Below are 25,526 nucleotides of genomic sequence, written 5' to 3'. Positions count from 1 at the left end.
GCAACGGTTTCCAGGGCAGAGGCTGGATCTCAGGGTTTGTGAGGAGAAGTGGGGGATGGTATGTTTGCCAGGGTGTCCAGTCCTGAAGCGTGCTCTGCGGCATCCTCGTTAGCTTGCTCCACTTGGGTGCCTGCGGCTGCAGACCACGAGAGCGCGGTATGGCCGCTTTCATGTACCTTCCCAGTTATGAAGCCTGACCTCTTAGCTGCCCCAGCAAGCCGAGGGCTGCACAAGGAGCGTGGTAGGGCCAATGGGTCTGACCTGGCTATGATGGTCCAACCTGAGCCCTTCCTGGCAGAGAGGCTCAGATGGGTGAGCTAACCAGTGAGGCTGGCAGCTCTCTTTGACCCTGTGCAAAGGCTGATGTGACCTGGGAGACCACAGGCTTCCCTGTAGCACCTGTGAACCACCCCCATGGCTTTCCATGCGCTCTAATGCACCCTCTCTGTGACCTGTCTTAGTGAGTGGTACCTCCCTAGCCCCCAGATACCCAATTCAGCATTTTGAAGCCATCTTTGACTTCCTCTCCATTGTCCATCCATCCTGCAGTCTTGCCGGTCTCACCAGCTGTCCAGTGGTCTCCTTTTCCCAGGCATTCGATCACCCACTGTTTATTGACCACTTTCTAAATTTAGTTGCACTCCAGGTGTGGGGAGAGATGAACAGCGGAGGCAGGCAGTCCCTGCTCTCCAGGGATGGGGTCTGACACGTGCATGCAAGTGCGCGCACGCCCTGCACCCACGCTCACGGGCTCGGTGCAGAGGGGAGGGTGGTACCAGGTAGATGGGCAGAGGCCTGCAGAGGACTGGACCACCCCACTTCTTATGTCCTGTCTTCACTCTGTAAGCCTGACGTGCATTCTCAGGACCTGAGGAGTCTGGGGATTGGGCGGAGGGGGGTGGATGAGAAGCGGAGAAGTGGGAGTCATCAGCATGGTGACCCTGCCCCAGAAACAGTCTGCAGGTGAGATGGGGACATGCCCAGTTCAGAGCCCTGGGGACCGCCACAGTTAAGGGTTGAGCAGCCCTGGCCAGTGTGGCTCAGTGTGTTGGGCGTCATCCCACAAACTGAAAGGTCATAGGTTCGATCCCCAGTCAGGGCATATGCCTGGGTTGTGGATTCATCCCCGATCAGAAGCATATGGAAGGCAGCTAATCAATTGTTTCTCTCTCACATTGACATTTCTCTCCCTCTCTTTCCCTCTCTCTAAAAAAGGGATGAGCGAAAGAACAGTTACTCTGGAAGTTCCTTGAGGAGGAAAGAGCAAGGAGGTGAGAGTCTGGAGAGAGTAAGAGGACAGAGTGGTCCTCAGGGACTACTGCCACAGGGCCATAAGTAGGGGGACTGGGGACCTCTGAGGAGCAATTCCACAGGAGTGGAGCCTCCAGCCAACCTGAGAGCAGGGAGGAGCTGCCTAGATCTGGCTGAATTTGACTATAGGCCCGGGATGGTGTGTTGGGACCAACACCCAGGAAGAAGTGTCTCATATCTGGGGCCAGGGCCCTGGTTGCGGTCCTGTCTTTGTATGCCTTGTTGTGGGGCCTAGGTTCAGTCCCGGTCTCTTTCAAAGCCTCATTTTCCCCATCTCAGGCCCATGAAGTCGACTTCCTGGTTTGGGCCCAGCAAGGATTTCATCTCCTGAGGGGAATGGCAGGGGAGCTCCAGAAGGCTTGTCACACCTCCTGCTTCTAGCCTAGGACCAGAGCAGATTAGGGACCAGCAGGCTGCGGAGGGGTCAGAGCCAGGCAAGGGGGAGCTGGAAGGGCAGGCGCCAGAGCCCCCAGGACTCGGGGCGTGGGACGGGGAGGCAGCCTTGCAGGCTTGCTGACATCAGGGCTGGTGAATGCGGAGGGAGTTCACGCAGGCTCATCTGCTCTCACCTCCCTCACAGCCTGGTACTGGGCAGGAGCTGAGCTGCAGGATGGGAGGAGGGGCACTGGAGCTGAGCAGCAGCTTTCCTCCCCCTGGCATGGAGCCAGGTGTTGGGTGGCCCTGGTCTTCATGCCCCACCCCCACCCCACTTTCCCCCTTCCCCCTTTCCCCCTTCCCCCACCTTCCTGCTCCTCTGCCCCTCTGCCCCTCTTCCTCAGGTTCCTGGTTCATCTCTCCTTATCTTCCAGGCTTATCTCCAGCTGACTCAATGGTCTGACTGCTGAAGGAGAGGAGCCAAGGGCCACGGCTTGATTCTTGGACTGTCTGCCTTCCTAGAACCCACAGGGAGCCCCGTCTCTGCCCTTGACAGAGTCTCTACTTCAGCTACAAATGGAGTCCTTCCCTGTCCCCGAGCAGCCCCTCTCAGATCTGCTCATGGTGGATCAGGAGAGACCAGATAACCTATGTGAGGTGGGATGTGTGGATGGGTCATGGGCAGCCAGTCTCTATTGTCTCTCACCTCTTCCGCACTATTAGGGTGCCCACCTCAGACACCGGCCAGGCTTCCTTCCCCTGGAAAACGGGAGAGAAGGCTGGACCTCGGCCAGCCACCCCACCCCCTACTGCTGGTCTAGACCCATGCCCAGGTGCACATTGGCTGTGGGGTCAAGGGTCAAGCTGGGCAGTCCCTCCTAAGACTTCCCCACATGGTAGTTCCTTGTGTCCTGCAAAGGAAGGGGTTGGGCTTTTCTGGCTGAGACCAGGGTATCTGAGCTCCAGGCTCCCGAGCCTAGACCTATAGGAGCTACTAGAGCTATCTGGGGAGGAAGGTGCAGCAGCAGCAGTGTCTCTCACAGTCTCTATTGAAGATGCTACCCAGGGGAAGAATGCAGAATGCAAAGAGCCGTTTGGCTTACCCTGTCCAGACAGCTATTTGGAACCCACACACGCACACACACATGCAACATGCACGCCTTTTGGCACTTGACTTTCTCATGAAATAATTGCTGGAAGGCTGCTTGGATTAGGTAACCCAGCGTTCCTTCCTGTCCCCAAGGTGGAGGGGGAAGGGGGATCAGCACTCAGCATCCGTTAGGCTGATCCAGCTCCTTTGGGAAAATGCAGGCCAGTCCAGGAGGTCTGTGGCTCCAAACATCTTTGGAAGCCTACTGTGACAAGGACCAAGCCTTTCAGATCACTTGTTCCTGTGGCCACCTGGCTGTGCCTGTCCAGCCACCAGGAATCCTGAGGTGGGCCAGGCCTGAGCAGGAGAAGGCTAATCAGGAAAGGTTTTTTGCACAGACAAGGATGGGATATGCCCATTTTTATTTTAAACCAGTTTTACAATACATTATACATAGAAATTTAGTGTATCTGTGCCCATAATCCTATCATCCTAAAGGAACAACTGTTTCCATTCCTCCCTTTCTTGTGATGGAGTGGGGGCGTTGGAAGTGAGGAACATCTGGGTTCCGTGTTGAGAGGAAATGGAGGTGGGAGCCCTGGCCTCGGGATAGAGGCCAGTGACTGAGATTCTGCTGGAGGGAGGGGGTGATTAGTCCCAAAGTCGCCCATCCCAGGATTTGGAGATGAGTCCCTTAGCCCTTTCCTCTCTGTCTGACTTTTTTAGCCTCTCCTGATCGCCTAACAGGAGCCCCTTGGTGAGCCTGGAGCCCCTACTGACCATTGGTGGGAAGGGCACAAAGATTCTGCTACACAGATTGGGACCCGGAGGGGAGAGACAGTGCGGGAACCTCACCACCTGTCTCTTTCTCTCTTAGGTCTTACAGCAGGTGCAAAAAAATCCAAGCAAAAGTCCCACAGGTGAGTATGTGCTCGTGAGCGTCAGTGCCCACGTAGTAGAGAACACAGTGCCACGTACAGGGGGAAGGTCAGGGGCAGTTCTGGGGACTGCTGGGGTTGCTCCCAGGTCTCCCGGAGCAGTCGGGAAGTCCCCCCGCCCCGCCCCAGTAGGACCCACGATCTTCGGGTGAGAACGCCTAGGGAAAGCATAGCCCCCGTCTGTGGTCTCCAAAGTCCACTTCAAAGGGGCAAGGCCTTCTTCCGGTGGGCCTGCAGCCCCTCTCCCAGGCCGTACGCCGCTCCTCCAGGGTAGAGGGATCCGGACTCAGCACTTCCCCCACGACTTGTACCGAAGGAGCAGAGAGGCGGGGCGAGCTCTTCTTGGGTGTCTCTGGGGGCCCCCTCCCCACCACCGACCCCAAGGGTCCTGGGGGAGCCAGTATCCCAGAGCCGGCCGCGGCCCCGGCCGCGGCCCCGCCCTCGGGGCCCCGCCCCGAGGCCCGCCCCTCCCCCGCGCGGGGCCCAGTCCTAGGGCTCCCGGGGCCCGCCCCGCCCCCACTGGCCCCGCCCACCACCCCTGTAGTGAGCCCAGCTTCGGGTCGCCAGTCACGGCGGAGAGCTGCGGAGTTTGGCTTCTTTCTCTGCCAGGTTCGCTCTCAGTCCTGTACACACCGCTCGGCCATGGAGCCGGCCCCCGACGCCGCGGAGGCGCGCGCGGTGCGCGAGGCGCTGGGCCGCTACGAGGCGGCGCTGGAGGGCGCGGTGCGCGCGCTGCACGAGGACATGCAAGGTCTGCAGCGCGGCGTGGAGCGGCGCGTGGCCGATGCGCTGCGCCTGGCCAGCCCGCTAGCGCGCACCGTAGCCGAGCTGCAGCGCGACAACCAGCGGCTGCAGGCGCAACTCGAGCGCTTGACGCGCCAGGTGGAGGCGCTGGGCTTGGCGACAGGGCTGTCCCCCGCGCCCGGCACACCAGGCACGCCTAGCCCTCCGCCGGCGCCCGCCGTCCGGGACCACGCGCCCCGCCTGGGCACTGCACGCTTTGCCAGCCACGCCACCTTCTCGCTGTCCGGTCGCAGCCAGGTGAGCGCCGGGAAGCGCGGGCGCGAGCGTCGGGGAGTGGGGCTCCGCAGGTGCCTCCCAGCCGCCCGGAGTGCGTGTCTGCTGGGCTGGGGGCAGTTCTCCACTGGCTGCGAGGACTCGGTGGTGGGAGTGCGACCGCCACTTAGGAGTTGGAGAAGGCAGAGAAGCACTATCTTAGCCGGCCTGCTGCACCTGTCTCGGACCCCCTTGCTTCTGTGGAGCTGGGACTTGTTTGCCCCGAGTTCTGTCTCCCTCTCCCCGCTGTACTGTGACGCTAAGGGCTTGGGCGCTGAGGGCCGGCCCCTGACGGTCCTACAGCGCCCGGGGCCTTGCCGGCGTGTTGGCACGGGCAGCATCCCTTGTTCCCCCACCTCCATTCACGCGCCCCCAGCGTTGCCGCTTCACTGAGGCCTGACGGTCCCAGTTATCGATTAACCCAGATTGAGAACTCAAGCCCTGTTGGGGGTGGGGTGGGGACGCAGTCTGATCGGGTGCAGCCAGGCAGTCTTGTTTGAGAACTCGCACTGCAGGGGGGCAAATCCCTTACTGTGAAGGAGGAGATGGAAGAAACCAGCCTTGAGCAGTGTCTAGATTCCTGAGCTCAGTGACTGGCCAGGGGCCCACACCGCTTGGGGGTGGGGCAGAGGCCGGTGTGGACCAGTCACCCTGAGCACGGGGACCTCCTGAGTGTCCGGTTAGAATGTTTCCATGGTGTGTGCAGTGGACCTTAGGTGAGATTTTCCACCCTGCTCAGGCATGTGCTCTGGGGTTGGGTTTCCCCACGTTTGGGTGTGAGTAGCCTGCACCTGCTGCCCCTCCTTGGTTCAGTCCACCAGGCACGCCGGTCTCCTGTGGGGGTGGCACTGCACCTCAGGAGGGCGGGGGGAGGGGATTAGATTAGCCCCTGCTCCCGCAGGTCCCAGCCTGAGTGGGAGACAGCCAGGACAGATGTTCTGCTCCAAACACAATCATCCCTTCCCAGTGGGTGTCCCAGGGAGGCTCGTGCTGAAAGCCCAGGCCTTGTGGCTGCTGGTGCGGATGCGGTGGCTGAAGGGGCTGCGCATGCGTCCTCTGAAAGGCTGAAGGGACTCCCTGGCAGAGGGGAGCCTGGTGGGTATGGGACGGGAGGGGCACGTTGTGGAGGCCCCCTGGATGCCGAAGAAGGGAGCTGGGCCTTGTCTCAGGCGCGTGAGAGGCACTTAAACATGTGCTGGTGGCAGAGCCCCTGGGTGTCCCAGTGCTGTGTGTGAAGTGTTTGGAAATGTGGATACGCTTAATTCTGTCCGATGAGCACGACACTACGTGTCCATGGTATAAAGTCACCACTGTGGGCTCATACGTGCCTAATGAACTGTGTCATGGGCTGTTTCTGAGGTTTTATTTTAACCTGCATTTGCTACTCATCTGCTTGTGGAAGCAGCTGCACAAGTTTTAACAATACCCCCAGAGTCAAACATGTATGGATGTGTATACATGGACGTATGCGGGAGGACTCTCTCCAGTCATCCTACTTTTTTAGTGGGAGTTGTCTATGATCACCTGAGGCGAACTAGCCCTCTCAGTTATGGGGGTGGTGGGTGAGGGGCACTGGACAGGGGAAGGACGGGGTCCTCCTTGTATCCGGCAAGCTCCCTCAAGGGTGGATGGCGGGTTGGAGGGTGGTTGGAAACAGGGTAACGTAATTGTGGGGGTCCAAAGAGAGAGGACAGTCATAGCGGGCGCAGCGGTGGGTGGATGGCGAGCTGGGGTGCCTTGGAGGGGGATCTCAGACGGAGCGCCATCAGCAGGGCGGGATAGTCTTGACATGTGAGTGGGAGGCAGCGAGAGGAGCCATGCCTGGGGGGCTGCTGGGTCATGGGTCTGGTGGAGATGCTGGGTTGTGTTTGGGTCGTGCTGAGAGTGAGGGGGGGTGAGGCATCCAGGATGCAGTGGCCCCAGAGCAGGTGGAGTCACGGGTCTGTTGCGCTACGAGTGGTCAAGGCCACAGGCAGATATCAGGGCAGAGCTGGCAGCTGAAGCTCTAGGGTGGGGGAGGTCTTCAGTGGTGCAGAAGGGGATGGGGGACCGGGGCCCTGGGCAGAGGCTCGAGCTCACACCGCACCACTGCGTGTCCTCACGCATGCAGCTGCCACGGAGCTAAAAGGCCCTGGAGAGCCCACCCGTGGCAATGAGAACAGGGAGCCTTCCGGAAGAAGTCGGGGGGCAGCAGCGAGGTTGCAGTGACTGGAGGAGGAGGGTGGATACATGGCTGGGGAGTAGGCTGTGGACTTCAGAAGGGCCTGGGGGGCGGCGGAACAGCAGGCACAGCTGAGTCCTGTGGGCAGAGGATGGCCAGGGTCTCCGGTGGGGTCTGAGGCTTCGCAGCCCCCTGGCCATGGTCCCCTGGGCTGCGGCAGCTTCCCCCTCCTGTCTAGAAGCACTGGTCTCCATTTCTCTTGCAACCCACCCCTCAGAAGCCCTGACACAGGCTCCCAGCCGGTGTAGGGCAGTGAAGGGGGCTGTGTGGTGCCAGCCACGTGTTCCCGCTCGTGTGCTGTGACCAACAGTGTGTAATCGGGTTCTTGGTCACGAACAGGGAATCAGGGCTCCAGGGCAAGACGGGACAGGGTCACAGCTGGGTGCAGGGGCTGCTGCTTTTCTGACCTCTCATACCCCAAACCCCCCCTCCCCTGCTGCCTGCATTTCAGGGGCGTCCTGGGTGTGAGGGTCTCATTGGCACACTCTAAGGGGTGCTCTGGTCAGGCGTTGTGGAGGCTGGTGTTACACTGCCTCTCTGTAACAAGCACTGAGATTGGGAGACCCTTTTGCCTCCTGCTCTTTTAAAGTGGAGACTGTAGGGGATGGAGGTGGGTCGTACCTGGCAGGTAAATGTGCACTGACCTCAGTGCAGAAAGCGGTGATCGTGTAATCAACTTCGGAGCACACAGACCTTGACCTTGCTAACTAAGGACCTTGCTCATCTGGCTTAGACAGGTCTGATGGGAGCCAGGTAGCAAGGAGACCGAAGAGCAGCCAAGGAGGCTCCAGGAGGAGGGAGAGGGCAGGGTGGTGGGGTGGGAGTAAACAGGGAGGACTCCCTGTAGGAGGCCTGAGTCCCTGGAGCAGACAGAGCTGGTTTGGGGGCATTTGCTGTGAGGCTTTGGGGCCTCCTCCCAGCTAGACCTCAGAGTCCTTGTAGCTAAACCAAGGGGAATTGGCCCAGCCCAGCAGGCCCTCTCCCGCTGAGTGGGGTAAATAGTTTTAACAGTGACATCAGCCCAAACTGTTCACAAAAGTGTCCATAGAGCCACAGCTGTGGCCTGGTGGGTGGAGGGAGCTGGCCGGTGGGGCGGGGGACGGGACCGCAGTGGATGGCAGCAGCCTGAGGCCAGGCCAAGCCCCGGAGGCTGGGCCGCTGTTGTTCCCTAGAAATGCCCTCTCATCTGAGCTGGAGCCACTGGGTCCCCATGGCCAAGGTAGTGAAGTCCCCTAGGAACTACTGCCAGGAGTGAGGTGTCAGGCCGGACCATGAAAGAAACCAGACTCGCCTTATCTGCCTTCCTTTCCCAGACACATTGTGTGATAAGGCAGTTAAATGCTTTGGGGAGAAGTTTGAATTGAGTCTTTAAAACTGGTGTGAGTGAGGAGGAGGGCAGCTGTGTTCACTGGCTTAGCACACGGGTTCTGTCCATGCGTGGGCTGTGCTGGGCATACGTGTGGGCTCCCATGTCCACACATGTGCCTGCGTGGGATCAGGCTGTACCAAGAGTGCCTGAAACACTATTCCGGATCTTACAGAAGTGTTTAAAAACGTCCCCAGCGAGAGGGTCTCTGAAATCAGACTTATCGCGTCCCCGCCTGTCCCCCTAGCATTCCCGGCCCCGGCTCCCTCACAGGGAGCCTCCCCTTCTGAAAACAAAGCCCAGATGGGGAGCTCAGGGGTGCTAGAGCCAGGTCAATGGACAAGTTCCTGTCCTCGGGGCTCTCCAGTGGTTTCTACCCAGCACACGGAGGTCCCTCCGCGGTTCCCTTCCCTTTGGCCGAGGCAGGCTGCCCCCCCGCTGGGAGCAGGGGCAGAGGCCTCCGTGGGTGGGCTTGGGGACAGGAGAGATGCTTGCTCCAGCCCAGCTTTGCTCCTTGGCTTATGGGCGGATGCCCCACTCACACCTTTTCCTCCCCCTCCTCTGCCTAAGGCGCTCAGCCTGCCCTCGGCCCTGGGAGACAGTTTGCCTTGTGTTGTCCCCTCTGCCCTCTGCAAGGCCAGAGTGCTTCGTGGAGTAGGAGACCCGAGTCCCAAACCTTGCCTCTGCTAGTGCCCTTAGTCTGGGTGTGAGGCTAGGGGTGACCCTCTCCACCCTGGGCTTTGTGTGGTGGTGGGTTGGAGGGTGGTCTCTGAATAGCCCCTTGCCTCGAGGTGTGGGCAGGGTCCTTTCCTTGGGAGAGGAGTGGCTCCCGTCACAGAGATGGAGGAGTGAGGGGCAGGCGAACCTGGGAGTCTGGGCTCAGCCCCCACCCAGCGCAGGGGGTCCTTCTGGCGTGAGTTCGCCCTCTCCCCTTCCCCTTGGCAGGAATCCTGCTGGTCCAGAACCTCCTTCCTGTTTGGTTGTGGCCTCTGGTCCCCTGAGGCATCCTGGGGGGTGTGGACTTGCAACATGCAGGGGCAGGTGGGGGGGGCGGGGGACCACCCCACCCCATAGAGCCCCACATTCCTGGGAAAATGATTTCGCCATCAGCCTGTCCCTCTAGGCCCCTGCCTGGACCTGTGGAACCTGTTGGACCAGAGTGGGGTGGGTGGGGGGACACGGAGACCCCGGAGCTGGGTGGAACCGGGTGGAACTGGGTGGGGGCTGGAGTTCAGGATGGACAGTTTCTTTCCCTCCTGCAGAGTTGGCTTCAAGTTAGCAATGTGTGGCTCTGGGCTGCCAGGAGAGGCACTGCCACCTTCTCCGCTGTTCCTTGTCCTCTGAATCAGAAGTTGAGGGGTCACCTCCTCTCCAGGGCCAAGCTCTGAGTCCTGTCCTTTCTCACTTCCCCAGAGACCCCACCCGCAGAGGGTCTCCCCTAAGCCCGCCGGAGCCTTCCTCTCAGCCTCTCAATGCTGTGCTATCCCTGCCATCTGAAAGAACCCTTCAAACCCCTTCGCCCCTCTGCCCTTGCAGCTAAAGTTACGACCTGGTCTCAGTTTGCACCCCCTTCTCCTCCAGGCCCCCTCCTGTGCCCTCCCCCCACCTCCATTCAGTTCCTAAACAGTGCCAGTGACCTCTTTTTTGCTAAACCCAATGGATGCTTTTTAGATCTTATCTTGGCCTTCTCTTCCTTGACCTGAGGCCACCCTTGGCTGCAGCAGACACACCTGACTTCTTGATACACTTGCACCTGCCTTTCTCAGCACTCTCCTGGTTTCCTCCCCCCGCCCGACCGCGCCTCTCGCTCCCATCTGCAGGTGCCTCTCCTCCGATGGTGCCTCGACCCTGGCCCTGTCAGCCCCCTGCCAGCCCCCTGCCAGCCCCCGCCAGCCCCTGCCAGCTCTTCCTCTGCTGTGCTCTGGATTTGAGACTCCTGCTTCTTCATCGTGTGTCTGTCCTCCCTCCTAAACTTCACATTCAAATATCCAGCCACCTCCTGGCCTCAGCTCCCTGATGCCCCAGGACACCCTACCCTTGTCAGTCCCAGGCTGAAGTTCTTGATTCCCCACCAGCGTCCCTTCCCTTCCTAGGCACGTCACTCAGGTGCAAAGCCCAGGCTTGGAGGAGGAGCGGCTCCTCTCCTCCCTCCACATCCACTCACTCTCCCCAGAGCTCTGAGCCCTTCTTGCTCTTTGCTCTCCTGCTGCCCCATCGCCCTTCCCCACGTCCCGACCTGGGACTAGTGAGGTGGCTGGCCATCTGGTCTCCCCCTTCCATGCCACTCTCTTCCTGGCTCCAAAAGGATGTTCCTAAAAACACAGAGCTGGTGACCTCAAGCTGCTTCTTGTTCAAGGAGTCAAGTCCCCAAGTTCTTGGGGCTGGCGCCTTGGGCTGCATGGTGCTTCTGCAGCCACTGGATCAGAATGCTTTGTGCCCTGATATCCGCCTGCTTTTGCAGACAGTAGTCACTCTGCTGGGAATGGCCTCCCCTCCTTGTTCACCTGGCGTATTCTAGATGTGGCTCGGGCACCCCTGCCTCTGGGAAGCTCCCCTGGACCCGCTAGGCTGGAGGCAGGGTCGGGGAGGCACCCACCCCCATGCTGCCTTGGCGCCGCCACCACACTGATTTTTCCGTGGTAGGCTTGCCGCCTCTTGCACTGGTTGTAGGAGTAGCTGAGCCGCCTGGGGCCCAGGGATGGGCTTTGGTCACCTGGGAACCTTATAGACAAGAGGACCAGACTGGGGGCAGCCAGGGAGAGATACAACCTCCCTCTCTCAAGCCATCCATTGTGGGTTCTTAGTAGAACCCCTGGGTTCCCCTCTTGTCAGCAGACCCCGGTGGCCTTACAGATGCTTTGAGCCCGTCACTCTCCCTCACTGTGAGAACACAGGGCCACAGTTGAGGGGAATGTCCCTCCTGGCTACAAATCTTGGCTGTCACCTTGCATTGTGTGCATCCCCTCTCTGAGCCCTCGGGCCCCATCTGTATAATGGGGCTGGTAGCACCAACCTGGGGGGACAGAAGCAAGCTGGTGTAAGTGGCTTGCCCCGAAAAAAGGCCTGACACTTGGTAGATGCTCAGATGGCACTTGCGTAGCCTACTCCCATATTTCAGACAGAGAAACTGAGACCCAGAGGGGGCACGACCTAACCCAGGTCACCTGGTGGCTGGTGGCACTACCAGGATGGCAGGCTGCGCCGCTGGCTCTCGGCCTTGCCTCTCCCTCCACACCCCTCCACTTCCGCAGTGCACAGCGAGTGGGGGGACCCCTGTGCTCCAGATGTCTGGGCAAATCCTGCGACCCTGCACCCCCTGGAAAGGCCTCAGCAGGAGGGCCCCGGGACTCACCGTTGGCCCAGAGCAAGCCTATGCGTGTGTCTGGGTTTCAGCTGCTCCCACATAGGCAGTTACCCCAGCCTGGCCAGCTGGGATGAGCCGGGACCAGGCTCTCGGGACCCCAGGCGCCTGGTCCAGCCTGGGATAGGGGTGCGGCCATTGCGCACACTCCTTCAGTACCCTCTCTCTGGACCTTTGTCTCTAGCATTTTCGGGATCTGAGATGAGCCCAGTGCAAGCGTTTGCCTTCCAGGAGCGCTCAGCAGCAGGGCTGGGGCGGCCCCAGCTGGCTGTACATCTGTGGCCCACCGTGGCGCGTCCTGGGGGCTAGCGCTCTCACCTGTGGGTGTTGTTGGCCCAGCCAGAGTCATAGGGGCTTAGGGACTGATTCTGGGAGTGGGCAGCCAACCCCGGCCAACTGGGCCTTTGCGGTGCTTGTGTCTCTGTAGAGTGTGGACCACCAGGATGAAGCCAGAGAGTCAGATATGAGGAGGACCTCAGACCCGTGCATCACTGAGAACGGGCACCAGCCAGGGGCAGGTAGGCGCTGACGGCGGAAGCGGGTGACTGGGTAGCTGCGGGGGTCAGGGCCTTGGCGGGTTTCATCTGTGCCGGGCCATCCCTTGGCTGGATGCGGGGGCTTGAGCCTAAACCCCAGCCCATGGAGAGGCTGCCAGGAGAACAGCCTCACTCAGGGTGGAGTAGACTTTTTCAGCAGCAGGGGAAGTGGGAGGCCTGGGGAGGTGGCGAGCTGTCCTTTGCTGGGGGAGTGCAGGCAAGGGCCGGGGAGCTGCCCGAGCCTGAGCGGGGCAGAGGGTGTCCACTGGCCTGGCTGTGAGAAGAAGTCGGAGCAGATGTCAGCTCCCGCTGGAGCAGTGGGAAGTCCCTATTAGGGGGAGCTCAGGGAGTGGTCAGGGAGGCCTTCTTGGAGGAGGTGAGAAGAGGGTTCAGGGCGGCTGGACCACTCCTGGGGAATTTGAGGCCCCTGTGGATGCCATGGCTGACCCCTGCTACCCCTGCCTCTTGTCACATGTTCCAGGTCCAGGTGATGGACCCCTTGAGGCCACCCAGACCTTCCCGGCACCAGAGCTCCCCAAGCCTCGTCCCATGAGCCTCTCCTTGGGGCCACCCCACCAGCCAGTCACGGCCATCACACGAGTCTCCGAAAGGTTCTCTGGAGAGACCTCAGCCACAGCGCTCTCACCCACATCTGCTGCCGTCCTGGGGGGCCTCAGCTCAAGCCCCAGTGAGGCCACGAAACCCTGGACTCCCAGTCCCAGTGGTAGGAGCAGGGGCTTGGGGGCAGACCCCAACTCTGGCCTGGGAGGGCAGGTAGGGACTGTGGGGGCGTTTAGCCAGAGACTCGGAGAATCTGGGGCCAGGCCCCTGCTCCCCAGCTGTCACGGTGACTCCCTGCTCTAGCCCGGCTGCCCCCTCCCCAGGGGCCCATCCTCACCAGACTCGCTCCCAGAGCGGCCATGAAATAGCATCGCCATTCGCAGGGGACAGCCACAGCTTCGGTTATAGGCTGAGGCTGTGGTTAGAAGGTGGCCCTTTACGCTGCACATTTTGGCATAGTCCCGCCCAGGCCTGACTTGGGCCTGTGGTCAGGCCCCAGTGGTAGATCAGGCTGGGGCCGTGTGGGCTCCAAAGTGAGTGTTGGGGAACGAAGCGTTAGCTGGATACATAGCACAGGAGGCCCTGCGCCCTGTGCTCTCCAGAGCAGGTAGGCACGCTTTAAAAGCCCTTTTATGTCATTGCTCTATGTCCCCGGCCTCCATGTCCCTCAGCTGTTGGCCGAGGCGGGGCCAGCTTAGCCCGGGGGTCCTGCCTGTGCGCGGGGTGGTCCTGGGTCAACAGTGCAGGGCCGGGCCAGGCGAGGGAGGCAGGCAGGCAGGGGCTGGCCCTCCCTGAGGCCAGGGTTGTTACTTTTCTCCCTCCCTTCGTCCTGCAGAGAAGAATTCCTCTCTCTCACGGTCTTTGTTGGGCTCCAGCTACGGGGCAGTGACAGCAGGCAGAAACAATGACAGGTGAGTCAGGCCCGTGTTCCTGGTGGGTGGGGTCCTCGCTCCCTAGGTGTCCTCTGGGCTTTGCCTCGGACCCAGGGCGCCCAGGCCACCTGCAGGGAGCTCCCTGCACCCGCTGTCGGAGGAGGCATACACCTTGGCCTGTTGCCTCCAGAGAACTGAGGCGGCAGGGGTGCTGGGTCCGACTGGAGCCGGGGACCGAGGCAGCGGGGCTTGGTGGAAAGTCCTGTTCTGGAGAAATACGGCTGCGGCTGGTGGCCTCCATGGACCCTTCAAAGCAAGTCTGTCAAAAGCCTGGAGGGGTGTCTCAGTCCCCCTGGGGGAAGGAGAGTGGGAAGGTCTCCTGTTCTCCTCTTTCCCCACCTGTCCTGGCTAGGGTCTCTCAGAGCCGGGCTGCGGCCTGCCCGTGGGCTGTGAAGGTACCTGGAGAGGCCATAGGGGAGGGTGGGCCTGCAGGGGCTTCCCTGTGGCACAGACCCCCTCCTGGCCTGTGGGTGTCCCCGTGGTTGGAGATGGGGATGGGGGACAGGCTTGGCTTCCTCCCTCCCTCCCTCCCTCCCTCCCTCCCTTCCTTCCTTCCTTCCTTCCTTCCTTTCTTCCTGGGGAAGGGAGGGAGAAAGAGAGGGAGAGAAACATCAGTGTGTGGTTGCCTCTCATGTGCCCCGCACTGGGGACCTGGCCCACAACCCAGGCATGTGCCCTGACTGGGAATCCAACCGGCGACCCTTTGGTTTGCAGGTCGGTGCTCAATCCACTGAGCCACAGCAGCCAGGGCTCTTTTTTCTTTTTAATAATAAAAGAATTGTGACTCTCTGGCCAACTGTTGGGTGAGGCAGAAACAAAGGGGGTCTTATCTATTGGAGGTGGAGGAGGGGAGCCTGGTTCTGGCGGGACTGGCTCGGGGCACACCTGCCGCCTCAGAGGATGCCCCCTGGCCGCCTCAGGCATTGACTCCCTCCCCCTGCGAGGGGCCCGTCCTCCCTCCCTGAGCTGGCCCTGCTGGCCAGGCCTGCTTCAGAGGACCGGCAGCAGCTCAGTTCAGAAAACCTGCCTAACCGGTCGGAGCCTGGAGCGAGCAAGGGGTGCTTTCTCCTTTCTGCCTGTCCCCAGAGCCCCCATTTCTGCCTCATTTTGAGCTCAGTGAGGAGGAGGCGCCCTTGTGAGCTCGGGATGGCCGGGCTTATGTTCCTGACTCGGTGGTTCTCTCCTTAGCCCACCTCTGGCGACGCCACCACAGTCGCCCCCATCCCCGAAGCTGCCGGCCACCACTCAGGCCCATCGCCAGGGGGAGAGTCGCCGGGAGCTGGTGAGGTCGCAGACGCTGCCCCGAACCTCCAGTGCGCAGGCCCGGAAGGCTCTGTTTGAGAAGTGGGAGCAGGATGCAGTGGGCAAGTACGGACCCCGGCCCTCAGACCAGGCCCGGGCTCCCAGAGTCGGCCCAGGCCCAGAGTGCGGTCCAGCAGGCACAGCACAGGGTCCTTTCTAAGATGTAACCTCTTGGGCGAGATGCAAGGTCTGGGCTGGGCTGCAGGGTGGGCTGGGGGCAGCGAGCCAGGCAAGGCCCGATGAGAGCCCTCCTCTTTCCCCAGCCCCCAGAGGGAGCCCATGGGCTGCCCTCATACCCATGTTCCTCGTGAGTTGTAGCCCCTTTGGTTTCTGGGAGTGATGGGAAGACCCAGAGGGCAGGCCCCTGGGATTCCTGCAGGTGCTGGGAAGTGGCACGCAGGACCCCAGGGCCCAGCGGTCCTCCATCAGGCCTGGAGCCTGCCCTTTAGAGATGGGGTCCACTCTTGCACGTTTGTCTGGCCCTCTGCCTGTGCCCCGCAGTGACTCCTGCTGCTTGCGGGGTGCAGCCCAGGCTGGAGAGGATGAAGGCCCCCCTGGCTGGCTCCGGAGGCTCTGACTCCAGCGAGGGAGACGGACCCAGGGAGTGTCCCCAGTGGCCCAGGCAGCCCCCTCTTGGCTCTTAGGGAGTGCCCTTGGGGCACAGAGGAGAGAGCCATCCCAGCGGATGGCCTCAAGGGAGGCTGAGGAGGAGGGGTACAGTAGAGGCTAGGGGGCTCCCAGGGACACCTGGAGGCTAGAAGGTGGCGGTCCTGCCGGATACCATCGAGGGCAGCAGTGTAGCTGATATGTGAGGCTCACGCCTGGATGTGGCCGTGGGCGGGTGGGCAAGGGAGGCTGTGGACTGACTGTGTTGCCCCAGGGGAGCAGAGCAGGTGGAGCCACTTCCTGGTGGTGTGGGAATGGCTGGCTGGGGCCTCCCCTGCCTCGCGGAAGAGATGGCAGCTGAGGGATGGCCCCCACGGCAGGCTGCACTCTCTCCACAGGGGGAAAGGTGAGGCCCGGGCCAAGCTGAAGCGGTCCCAGAGCTTTGGGGTGGCCAGCGCCAGCAGCATCAAGCAGATCCTTCTCGAGTGGTGTCGCAACAAGACTCTCGGCTACCAGGTGAGCCCAGGGTCCCACCCAGCCCCTGGGAACCCAGCCAGTGGCCGGACTGAGCAGCGCCCACTGGCCAGCGCAAGAACCCCAGGTGGGGGTGGAGGGTAGGAGCCAGAGAAATTGTGCCTCCCCGGCCAGTCCCCAGCAGATTCCAGGAGACCTTATGGGGCGAGGCCTGGTGGGTACCGCCGTGGCCGCGCTGGGTGGATGGTGGACCTTGGGGAGGGGCTGGGAGAATCTGCCTGGGGGGTGAATTGGGTAGGGGAGTGAGGTGGGGCCACACCCCCTCACCCGCCTGCGTGGACCCCGCCTTGCGCGCAGCACGTGGACCTGCAGAACTTCTCCTCCAGCTGGAGTGACGGGATGGCCTTCTGCGCCCTGGTGCACTCGTTCTTCCCCGACGCCTTCGACTACAGCGCCCTGAGCCCCGCACAGCGGCAGAAGAACTTCGAGCTGGCCTTCACCATGGCCGAGTGAGTACATGACAGTCCCAGTGGCCACCAGCCCTGGCCCAGTCCCCGAGTCCGACTTCTGCCTGGTGGAGCACCGGGGAGGGCCGAATACGGGGCAGCCGTGCGCAGGCCGAGAACCTGAGGCCCTCCAGCCTGTCTGTGTCCCGTGTGTCCTGGTGGCGGAGCCAGGCTCTCTTCTCGGTGCACCTGCTCTTTTTGCTGGGTGACGGGCCCCTGGTGGATGGTCTGGGAGACCACCCACAGACAGGGCATGATGCGCAGGGGGACGAGGTCCCCCAGAGTGCTGAGTCTGTCCTCTGGGGACAGATCTTTCCTGGCGGAAAGATGCAGTGGCCTGGGCAAGCCGCCGCTGCTGATCAGCAGGAAGTGGAATAACGTCTGCCTGCGGGACATTGAAAAAACTCCGAGAAGTAGATTTTTGCTTCCCCAAATATTGTTCTAGTTTTTCATACGAAATCGCCTACTTTCTTAGGCCCCGCTCAGAGGAGGAAGATGGGGTGGGGGCAATTCTGGGCTCAGGAGGCGCTTGGGAAGCCAGCTGGGGACTCGGTTACTGTTGGAGGGCAGCCCCCCAGAGCACAGGGGCACGGAGAAGCGGGGGTGCATTCATATTGAGTCAGCGAGGGTCTCCTCCCAACGGTGCGGGCAGGAGCGCGGGAAGGGGCCAGGTGCAGTGCTGTACCCTCAGGCTATCAGCCCGCAGTTATGGGACGTTATGGGCACCGGGGAGCGTAGCTGTGCCCAGAGGGCTGGCTGATAGGAGCTGTGCTTTTGGACAGTGGAGGCGACCAGCTCATAGTGACCTAGCAGGGTGGGAGCTGGGGGCGGGAGTGGGGATTAATGTAATACCCTGTCCTCACCCTCATCCTGCCTCCATGCCAGGGCCCCTTGTTGGGTGACACAGGCAGGAAGCAGAGGGCAGGGGGCCGAAGCTGTGGCCCGTTGGAGCCCCAGGGCGGCATGGGGCACAGATGAGGGTGGTCAGGGCCGCCTGATGCTAATCTCGTAGAGTTAAAGGGAGGAGGGTCAGAGGGAAGACAGGCCTCCCCGAAGCAGCGTTTCCTGGAGGGTGCACTTCTCATTCCCTCCTGCCCGCCTGCCCGCCTTTGTGCCTGTGACTTAAGCCTCTGCGACCGACCTTTGTCTCAGGTCTGTGTGCCCAGTGCCCGTGTCCGGGAGGTGCTCTCCTGTGCTTGTGGAACAGGAGGAGCCCTCACCCCGGGCCTCGCTGGCCTCCTCACTCCATGCCCTGCCCCACCTCCCAGCCCCTCACTCCCACTGAAGCCGGGCCAGGGAAGGAGTCCAAGCTAGCAGGTGACGAGACCCGCACTTGGTATGGAAGGGCTCGCCTTGGGCCAAGGCAGCCGCCCCTCTGAGCAGCAGCCCACGCCCTGGGGACAGGATGAGGCCTGGCTGCTCCCTGGCCTGAGTTGCTGGAACATGAGCATCGCCCGTTGCGTTGTCTCGGACGACGCGCTTGGACTCTTGGCCCCCGGGGGGCCATGAGAACTGCTTGTATACTTTAAGAGCCTTCTCTTTCTTGGCTGCTTGGGATTAGCTGTCATCCTAATTGCAGAAACAGCTTTGGATGGAGCGTGTTATGCAACTGGATCCAGACGATGGTGAAGTAGAGCCAAGTGTGCGATGTTGGGGAGGGGCGCTTCCCCAGGATGAGGCCCAGCTTTCTGAAGCCTAGAAATGGGGGCGGTCCACAACCAGAGTCTGCAGGACCGGGTCTCTGCTGTGGGCACCCCAAGACCCATCCCCGCCGGAGAGGACACACGTGGCTTCCAGAGTTCTCTACCCAGTCCAGTGGGCCAGGTGGTGCCAGCTCAAGGCCTGGCTGCTGTGGTCACCCTCAAGCCCTGGACCTGTGGCAGGGAGAGGGAGGCCTTGGGCCACGGGTGGTGGCCCCGCACCCCAGCTCACAGGGAGCACTGCTTCCTGGAGCCGGAGCCAGAACCAGAGTGATTTGTGGCTGTGCTTTCCCAGCATGAGGTTTGCACTCACGGAGCCTCCAGACTCCAAACAGATGTTTCTTCTGTTCCCAGCCTGGGAGAGCAGTGGTAGGGGCTGCTCCAGGGGTCGCCTCCCCGCTCCGCAGAGCAAACAGGGTGGGGGTGGGGAGGTTGGCGGGTAAAAACCTTGGCCTGCCTCCTGCGGCCTGAGCCTGCCCCGGCCGGGGTGCGGGGAGGACAGTCTGCTAGGCCCCTGGCATGCATTCTTGTATTTCTGCTCACTTGAGGGGGCCAGGACTTGCTCAGAGTCTGGGGAAGTGCCTCCGCTCATGAGTCATCCGGGAGATTATCTTGAAGGTACTAGGCGGAGAGGGCTGGGGAGGTGGGCCTGCCTGTCCGCGGCTTCTTGGGAGGACAGCAGCTTGGATCCCCCAGTTACTTGGACAATAGGCTGGTTAGAGGAGCTGGAAAGAAAGCAGAGGGACACCTGCCTGAGGATACTGTCTACCAGTGTCTTCACAGACATCCCGGAGGTTTGGCAGCCAGAGCCCAGCAGACGCGCGCGGTGGCTGGAAGCTTCGAGAGCCATGCGGGCAGCAGGTGGAGCTAAGAAACGCAGTTTGGGAGCAGGCAGTGTCGGGGGAGAGGAGTCTGGCCTCCGTGAAGGGAAAAGAGGACACGGACGGGGCCTCCAAATGTCAGGTCCACCTCACACAGGCAGGAAAAGTTTCCAGACCCTCCCTTGAGCAAGTACCTTAAAAGCACAGAGACGCAGCAGGAACCTGCAGAGTCAGAGTGGCCTATGCTTCCCCTCCCCCCAATAATTTACGGTCCTAAAGATTCCCCGTGGCCTAATCTGTGTGAGCGGATGTGGTGTTGACAGCAAAATGAGCTCCTTTAGTGGGACAGGTGTTCAGGACTTGGAAAGCAGGAGGACCAGCCCCTTTTATGGGTACTTGACCCTCTGCACCTTGTTCCTGTTGTCTCCTACGGAGCCAGACATGCGGCCTGAGGCTCCCACTTGCCCTGCGGGGAATGTGCCCCGCTCTCGGGTTACCCTGAGCAGAAGGGGCTAGCAGGCTATTTGTAGTGTCCATGTGTCTCTGCCTAAAACCAGATAGGAGGCTGCAGTCCGAGCCCTGGCATCCTGGTCTTAGAGAAGGCTTAAATAAATAAAAATAGCCCCTCCCCCTCCCCCATCTCCCTTACAGGCCCGCCCTGTGGTAGCTGAAGATCACAGTGGACTGGAGTAGGAGAAAACTCCCCTAAACCTCTTTTAACCCCAAACAAGGCTGGGCTAAGTAAACTCACTTAAAATTGCCAGCACACAGATGTTAACTCTTGTTCTTGCTACGTGCTGACATTTGAAGTGATTTGTAGTTTCTCCTTTACACTAGTCCATGTTGTTTGAATTACGTAAAACAAGCTTGTATCCTTTATACAAAAGCAGTTTTTTTCTTTTTTTTCTTTTTTAATTTAAAAGGCAATTGGGGCTTCCTATTTGAGACTTAAATATTTTTTATTTAAAATATTTAGAAGTTGCTGATCATCATTTTTCTTTTCTCATATCCTGTCTCATAAGCTGTGTTCGCAGCTTCTGGGAATCTTGTCATTACTGTTGTGGGTCGGCCGGGGTGGGGACCCGGATGGATGTGGCCCAGTCCCCCGGTCGTCTGCTGAGGAAGCCAGCACCCTGCCTGCCGCTTCTCTCTGGGCCGCAGAGGGTGACACCAGGGTGAGGCCTGAGCACGGGTGCTGACCGCCACCTGGTCTCGCAGGCTCGCTGGCTGGGAGGGATGTCATTCCTCTGAGGGTCAGTGCGACCCCTAGAATAAAGAAGGGGGTCGGCTCACTCCACCCGCACAGGCGAGACAGCACCTGGAATGTGCCAGCAGTTCTGGGTGCGCTCCATGAGGGGGCAAGAAAGAAATTAGGACTATCTCAGCAGCGGGGTCTCAGGCACCCTCTGTGGGCAGTGGAGGACCCAGAATAGTTTCAGGGAGAGACGTGGATGTGAGGGTTCTTTTCCAGCAGGGCTCTTATGTGTGTGTGCTGGGGGAAGTTATTCTGAGAATACCCTTGTGGGGCTGGTAAGTGTAAAGTATGAAGAGGGAAAAGAGTATGAGAAACTAAGGGAAAACTTTCTTATGGCCAGTGCCACCTGCAGAGGGATTCAAACTGTCCTTGGAGGAAACGGAGGCCCGGCCCTGGACCGGAGGTCAGCGAGTCGGGGCAGGGCCTTCGCAGAGGTGGTCCGTGCTTCTGGTGGGGGTGTTCGGAGGATGGTATTTAAGTTCTCTTCCAAGGCTGAAGTTCAGGGTACTAATGCTGCCCACACTGAATGAGGGGACCGCCGAGGCCGCGCTGTCTGGGGCGGTACCCTCGGTGCACAGGCAGAGCCTGCTCACACACGCCTGAGATCCTCTGACAGCAGCCGTGGGAGGGCGGGAGGGAGGGGCGGTGCTCTTCCTGAGCTGCAGGTGAGGAGCAGGGCGCCAGAGGCTAAGTGGTAGCTCGAGAAGGTGAACTCAGGTCCCTGGAAGACTCTCAGAAGCACTCAGATTTTCAGACCTTGACCATTGACAAAGCACCTTCGCATGCCTGCCCTTGTCAGAGCGCCGACTTTCCTGACACCGAGCCCTGCTTTGGCCCGACCTGGGGAGCAAAGGCCCGCTCATTGGGCCAGACCGCACGCCACCCCACAAAGCTGTTGGATTCTCTTACAGGCTGCCTGCTCCAAACCGAGGGGGAGGCGGCAACGGGATCTGGGACAGATGTCTCCATTTCGCCTTGACATTTGGTTTCTGATAGGAGGCCTGGCATTAGGCCAGCCTCGGGCCCTGGACTAATGTCACGGGCCTGTCTTTGGAGCACGCAAGCCCAGGACTGGGTGGGGGCTGGTCGAAGGTGCTGCTTGAACCACATGAACTGGTTCACAAACTCTGGGATACAAGGCGCGTGGAGATACACCGCTTCCCAAAAAGGAGCAGAGGGAGGATGCTCTGGGAGGGGGAGCAGAGGCCAGAGGCTGATTTTCTGCTGAGGAAAAGGCACAGGAAGGTGAAGTCCCTGGTGGAGCCGGGATCTGAACCCGGCTACCTGGATTTCACATTTGGGCATGAGAACAGAAACAGCAACAATAATAATCCCTAACGTTCCTCGAGCTCTTTCCATGTGCCAGACACTGTTTCATCTTGTTTGCACAGGTTAGCTGGCTAGCTCTCACTCCACCCTGTGAAGTGGTTATTATTCCAGATAGGGAAACTGAGGCCTGGAGAAGTTAAGTCTCTTGCCCAAAGTCATATAGCTAGTAAGGATGGAGGTGGGATGGGACCCCTACCAGTCATGCCCTTAGTGACATGGGGCAAGAAAGCCTGGGGATCCCTGGCACCACAAAAGTGCACACTGCAGTTGAAGGAAGGAGACTGACAACTGGACCAAGTGCAATTGTTTTTGCCTTTTTGGCTCTGCCTGCTAATGCCAGCCCAGCCACAGCCAGTGCCCAGGGGCAGCGTAGCTCGGCATTGCAGAGGACGTTGGCTGTTACTGCAAGGCTCAGTGCTGGGAAGCACAGTGCGATGTCCCTTGGCTCTGGATACACATCATCCTGCCTTCACAAAGCCGGGGCCCTCAGCTGCCTCTGCGCTGGGGTGGCGGCAGGAACAGCTTTCTTTACAGCCCAGTGAGAGGCACCAGTTCTCAAGTGCGTGTGCACCAGTGGGTCGAAAGTTAAACCGGTGTTTCCCGTAGCAAGAGGCCCAGGGCCCAGGGTGGGGAGAGGGACAAGATGGTTTTAGGCAATGTTTTTAAAAATTAATTAAGTAATTAATTATTAAATCAGATTTATGGGGGTGACACTGATTAATTAAATTATATAGTTTGCAGATATACAATTCTACATACATCATCTGTATATTGCATTGTGTGTTCACTGCCCCAAGTCAAGTCTCCTTCCATCACCATTTATCCCCTTTACCTTCTCCTACCTCCCCAATCCCCTCCTTCCCTGTGGCGATCACTATGTCGCTGTCTCTGTACTTGAGTCTTCTTTTCTTTGCTTAATCCCTTCATTTTTTTTTACCCAGCCCCACCGCCCACAACCGCCTCCCCTCTGAGAGCTGTCTGTTCTCTGTATCTGAGTCTGTCTCCACTTGGTTAGTTTATTTTGTTCATTAGATTCTACAAATAAGTGAAATCGTATGGCACTTGTCTTTCTCTGCCTGGCTTATTTCACTTAGCATAATACTCTCCAGGTCCATCCATGCTGTCACAAAAGGTAAGCTTAAAATCCAGCACCCATATATGATAAAAACTCTCAGCAAAGTGGGACTAGAGGGAATATAACTCAACATAATAAAGGCCATGTATGACAAACCCACAGCCAACATACTCAATGGGCAAAAACTAAAAATGCTTCCCTTAAGACCAGTAACAAGAAGGGATATCTGCTTTCTCCACTCTTATTCAACATAGTGGAAGTCCTGGTCACAGCAATCAGATAAGAAGAAGAAATAAAAGGCATCCAAGTTGGAAAGGAAGAAGTAAAACTGTCATTATTTGCAGATGACATGAACTCTGAAGAACTCTAAAGTTTTCACCAGAAAACTACTAGAACTGATAAATGAATTCAGTAAAGTAGTGGGATACAAAATAAATATCCAGAAATCAGTTGCAATTTTTTTAATGCTCACTCAAGGACATGCTTATTGATTTTGAGACAGGGGAAGAGAGGTAGAGAGGGAGAGAAACATCAGTGCAAGGGAGAAGCATCGATTGGCTGCCTCTCATACTCTCCCCGCCTGGGGACCACACCTGCACCCTAGGCGTGTGCCCTGACTGGGAACTGAGCCTGTGACCTTCTGGTTTACGAGACAGCACTGTAGTCAACTGAGCCACATCAGTCAGGGCATCGGTGCCATTTTTATACATCAGTAATGAACTATCAGAAAGGGAAACTAAGAAAACAATCCCATTTACAATTCCATAAAAAATACCTAGGAATAAATTTGACCAAGGATATAAAAGACTTGTACTTGGGAAATTATAAGACACTGAAGAAACTGAAGAAGATACAAGTAAGTGGAAGCATGTATCATGTTCATGGATAGGAAGAACTAACATCATTAAAATATCCATACTACCCAAAGCAATTTACAGATTCAAGGCAATTCCTATCAATGTACCAATAGTGTATTTCACAGAACTAGAACCATATTCCAAAAATCTCTATGGAATCACTAAGACCCCAAGTAGCCACAGCAATCTTGACAAAGAAGAACAAAGTTGGAGGAATCATGCTACCTGATATCAAACTATATACTACAAGGCCATAGCAATTAGGCAGTGTTTTAAACTTTGAGTTGTAACTCATCAGTAGATAGTAAACTCAATTTAGTGGTTCATACCAGCATTAAAAATAAAGAGGAGGAGGAGAGAAATACAGATGAAATATTATAAATAAAATATCGGTAGTAGGAAGTATTTTTGTGAAACTTAATTTCCACATACATGTATGTGTGTGCTGAATCATGATGAAAAATCTCCTAACCATGGGTCATGGTAAAAGTTTAGAAAAGTTTTAGGAGGCATGTGGGTGAATTTATTTTTACTCTATTCTTTTCACAACAGGTCTTTGAATAACGTTTCATTCAACGTCATTTTGTTATAATATTGATGCGATGCTGTAGGGACTGAACTCTTGTTTGTATCAATTAGCCTCTGGTAAAGTTGTTTTTATTATACATCATTTTGCTGAAGTTGCAGAACCTATCCATGGTGTTAAATAAGGACTTTATCTGTACATTTATTTTTATAGTTTATGATGATTTTCCATATATTGCTGATATACATTGAATTTTTTAGTTACATTTGTTAAGTGTTTAATAACAGTAGACTAAATTAATAAAATTTATGTTTATAGGGGAATTTGATTTAGTGAAATTTCAAAGTGAAATTTAATTTGCTCCCAAATTTATGTAAGTCTACTTAAATCAAAATGAGTTGCATCGGCACTTCCTGAATGTGCGAGTTTGGGGAAGGCTGGGTTAGACTCAGTGACTCCAAAGGTTCTCCCGGGGTGGCCTGAATTCTCCGTTGGGGGGCACCTGGGAGCCTCCAGCTCCAGGCCGAGTTCTGTTCTCGGGGCGGTGAGGACGGCCCTTGGGCGGGCCGGCTGCGAGGACCGTCGTTCTGATGGGGCTTCTGTGTTTCAGGAACCTGGCCAACTGCGAGCGCCTCATCGAGGTGGAGGACATGATGGTGATGGGCCGCAAGCCGGACCCCATGTGCGTCTTCACTTACGTCCAGTCGCTGTACAACCACCTGCGTCGCTTTGAGTGAAGCCCCTTGGGCTTAGAGAGCTACCTAACAAGCCCAGGAGGAGACTGTGGGTCCGATTGTGTCCCCCGAGTCAGGATGGCCCCGAGAAGCGTTGCATTCTGGTGTGAGCGCCATTTGTCCTGTGGTGTGTGACTGCCCCGCCCTGCCCAGCTGTGTTACTGATCAAAGCACTGCCGAGCTGGGCTCCGACTGCGCTGATCGCCGCCAGGGGCTTGAAGGAAAAGAAAAATTACCAGAAAGAGAGAAATTGGTGCTAAGTCATTATCTTTAAAAAAAATGCTTGTCTGTAGATTCCAGAATGCTAAATCACAATTTTCCCTCTGGTGAATCTGGTATCACAGGGTTACATTGATTACTAAGTGGCTTTTTTTTTTTTTTTTTTTTTTTTTTTTTAATCAAAACACCCAGAGTTTTTTACTTCCTCACACTATTGTAGTTTCCTTTCCTCCCTCCCTCCGGGCCACTGCCAGGAAACAGAGAGACCGCTTAATCAGCAGCTTGACAAAGAAGACTGAAGTCTTGGGAAGAAAGAGTTTAATCCCTCCCAGGTCCCGTGCAGCAGATGACCTTCAAGTCACCTCGGCTCTCTAG

The 25,526-nt window shown here is 58.1% G+C and overlaps 1 protein-coding gene across 1 annotated transcript; it reads left to right on the top strand.

Annotated features, from left to right (window-relative positions):
• Positions 1-4,266: 4,266 nt before the first annotated feature.
• Positions 4,267-25,322, top strand: SMTNL2 (smoothelin like 2). The gene is made up of 8 exons (XM_054575858.1): positions 4,267-4,755; positions 12,146-12,236; positions 12,736-12,978; positions 13,651-13,726; positions 14,936-15,115; positions 16,054-16,171; positions 16,487-16,638; positions 24,809-25,322. The coding sequence occupies exons 1-8, from the start codon at positions 4,357-4,359 to the stop codon at positions 24,933-24,935; spliced, it is 1,386 nt and encodes a 461-aa protein (XP_054431833.1). The 5' UTR covers positions 4,267-4,356; the 3' UTR covers positions 24,936-25,322.
• Positions 25,323-25,526: the final 204 nt, after the last annotated feature.

The sequence above is a fragment of the Pteronotus mesoamericanus genome, unplaced genomic scaffold, assembly GCF_021234165.1.
Source record: "Pteronotus mesoamericanus isolate MK-2021 breed Mesoamerican mustached bat unplaced genomic scaffold, CSHL_Meso_final contig_317, whole genome shotgun sequence".
Taxonomy (NCBI): domain Eukaryota; kingdom Metazoa; phylum Chordata; class Mammalia; order Chiroptera; family Mormoopidae; genus Pteronotus; species Pteronotus mesoamericanus.
Note: the sequence above shows the minus strand (reverse complement) of the source record. Positions and strands in the feature narration are given on the sequence as shown.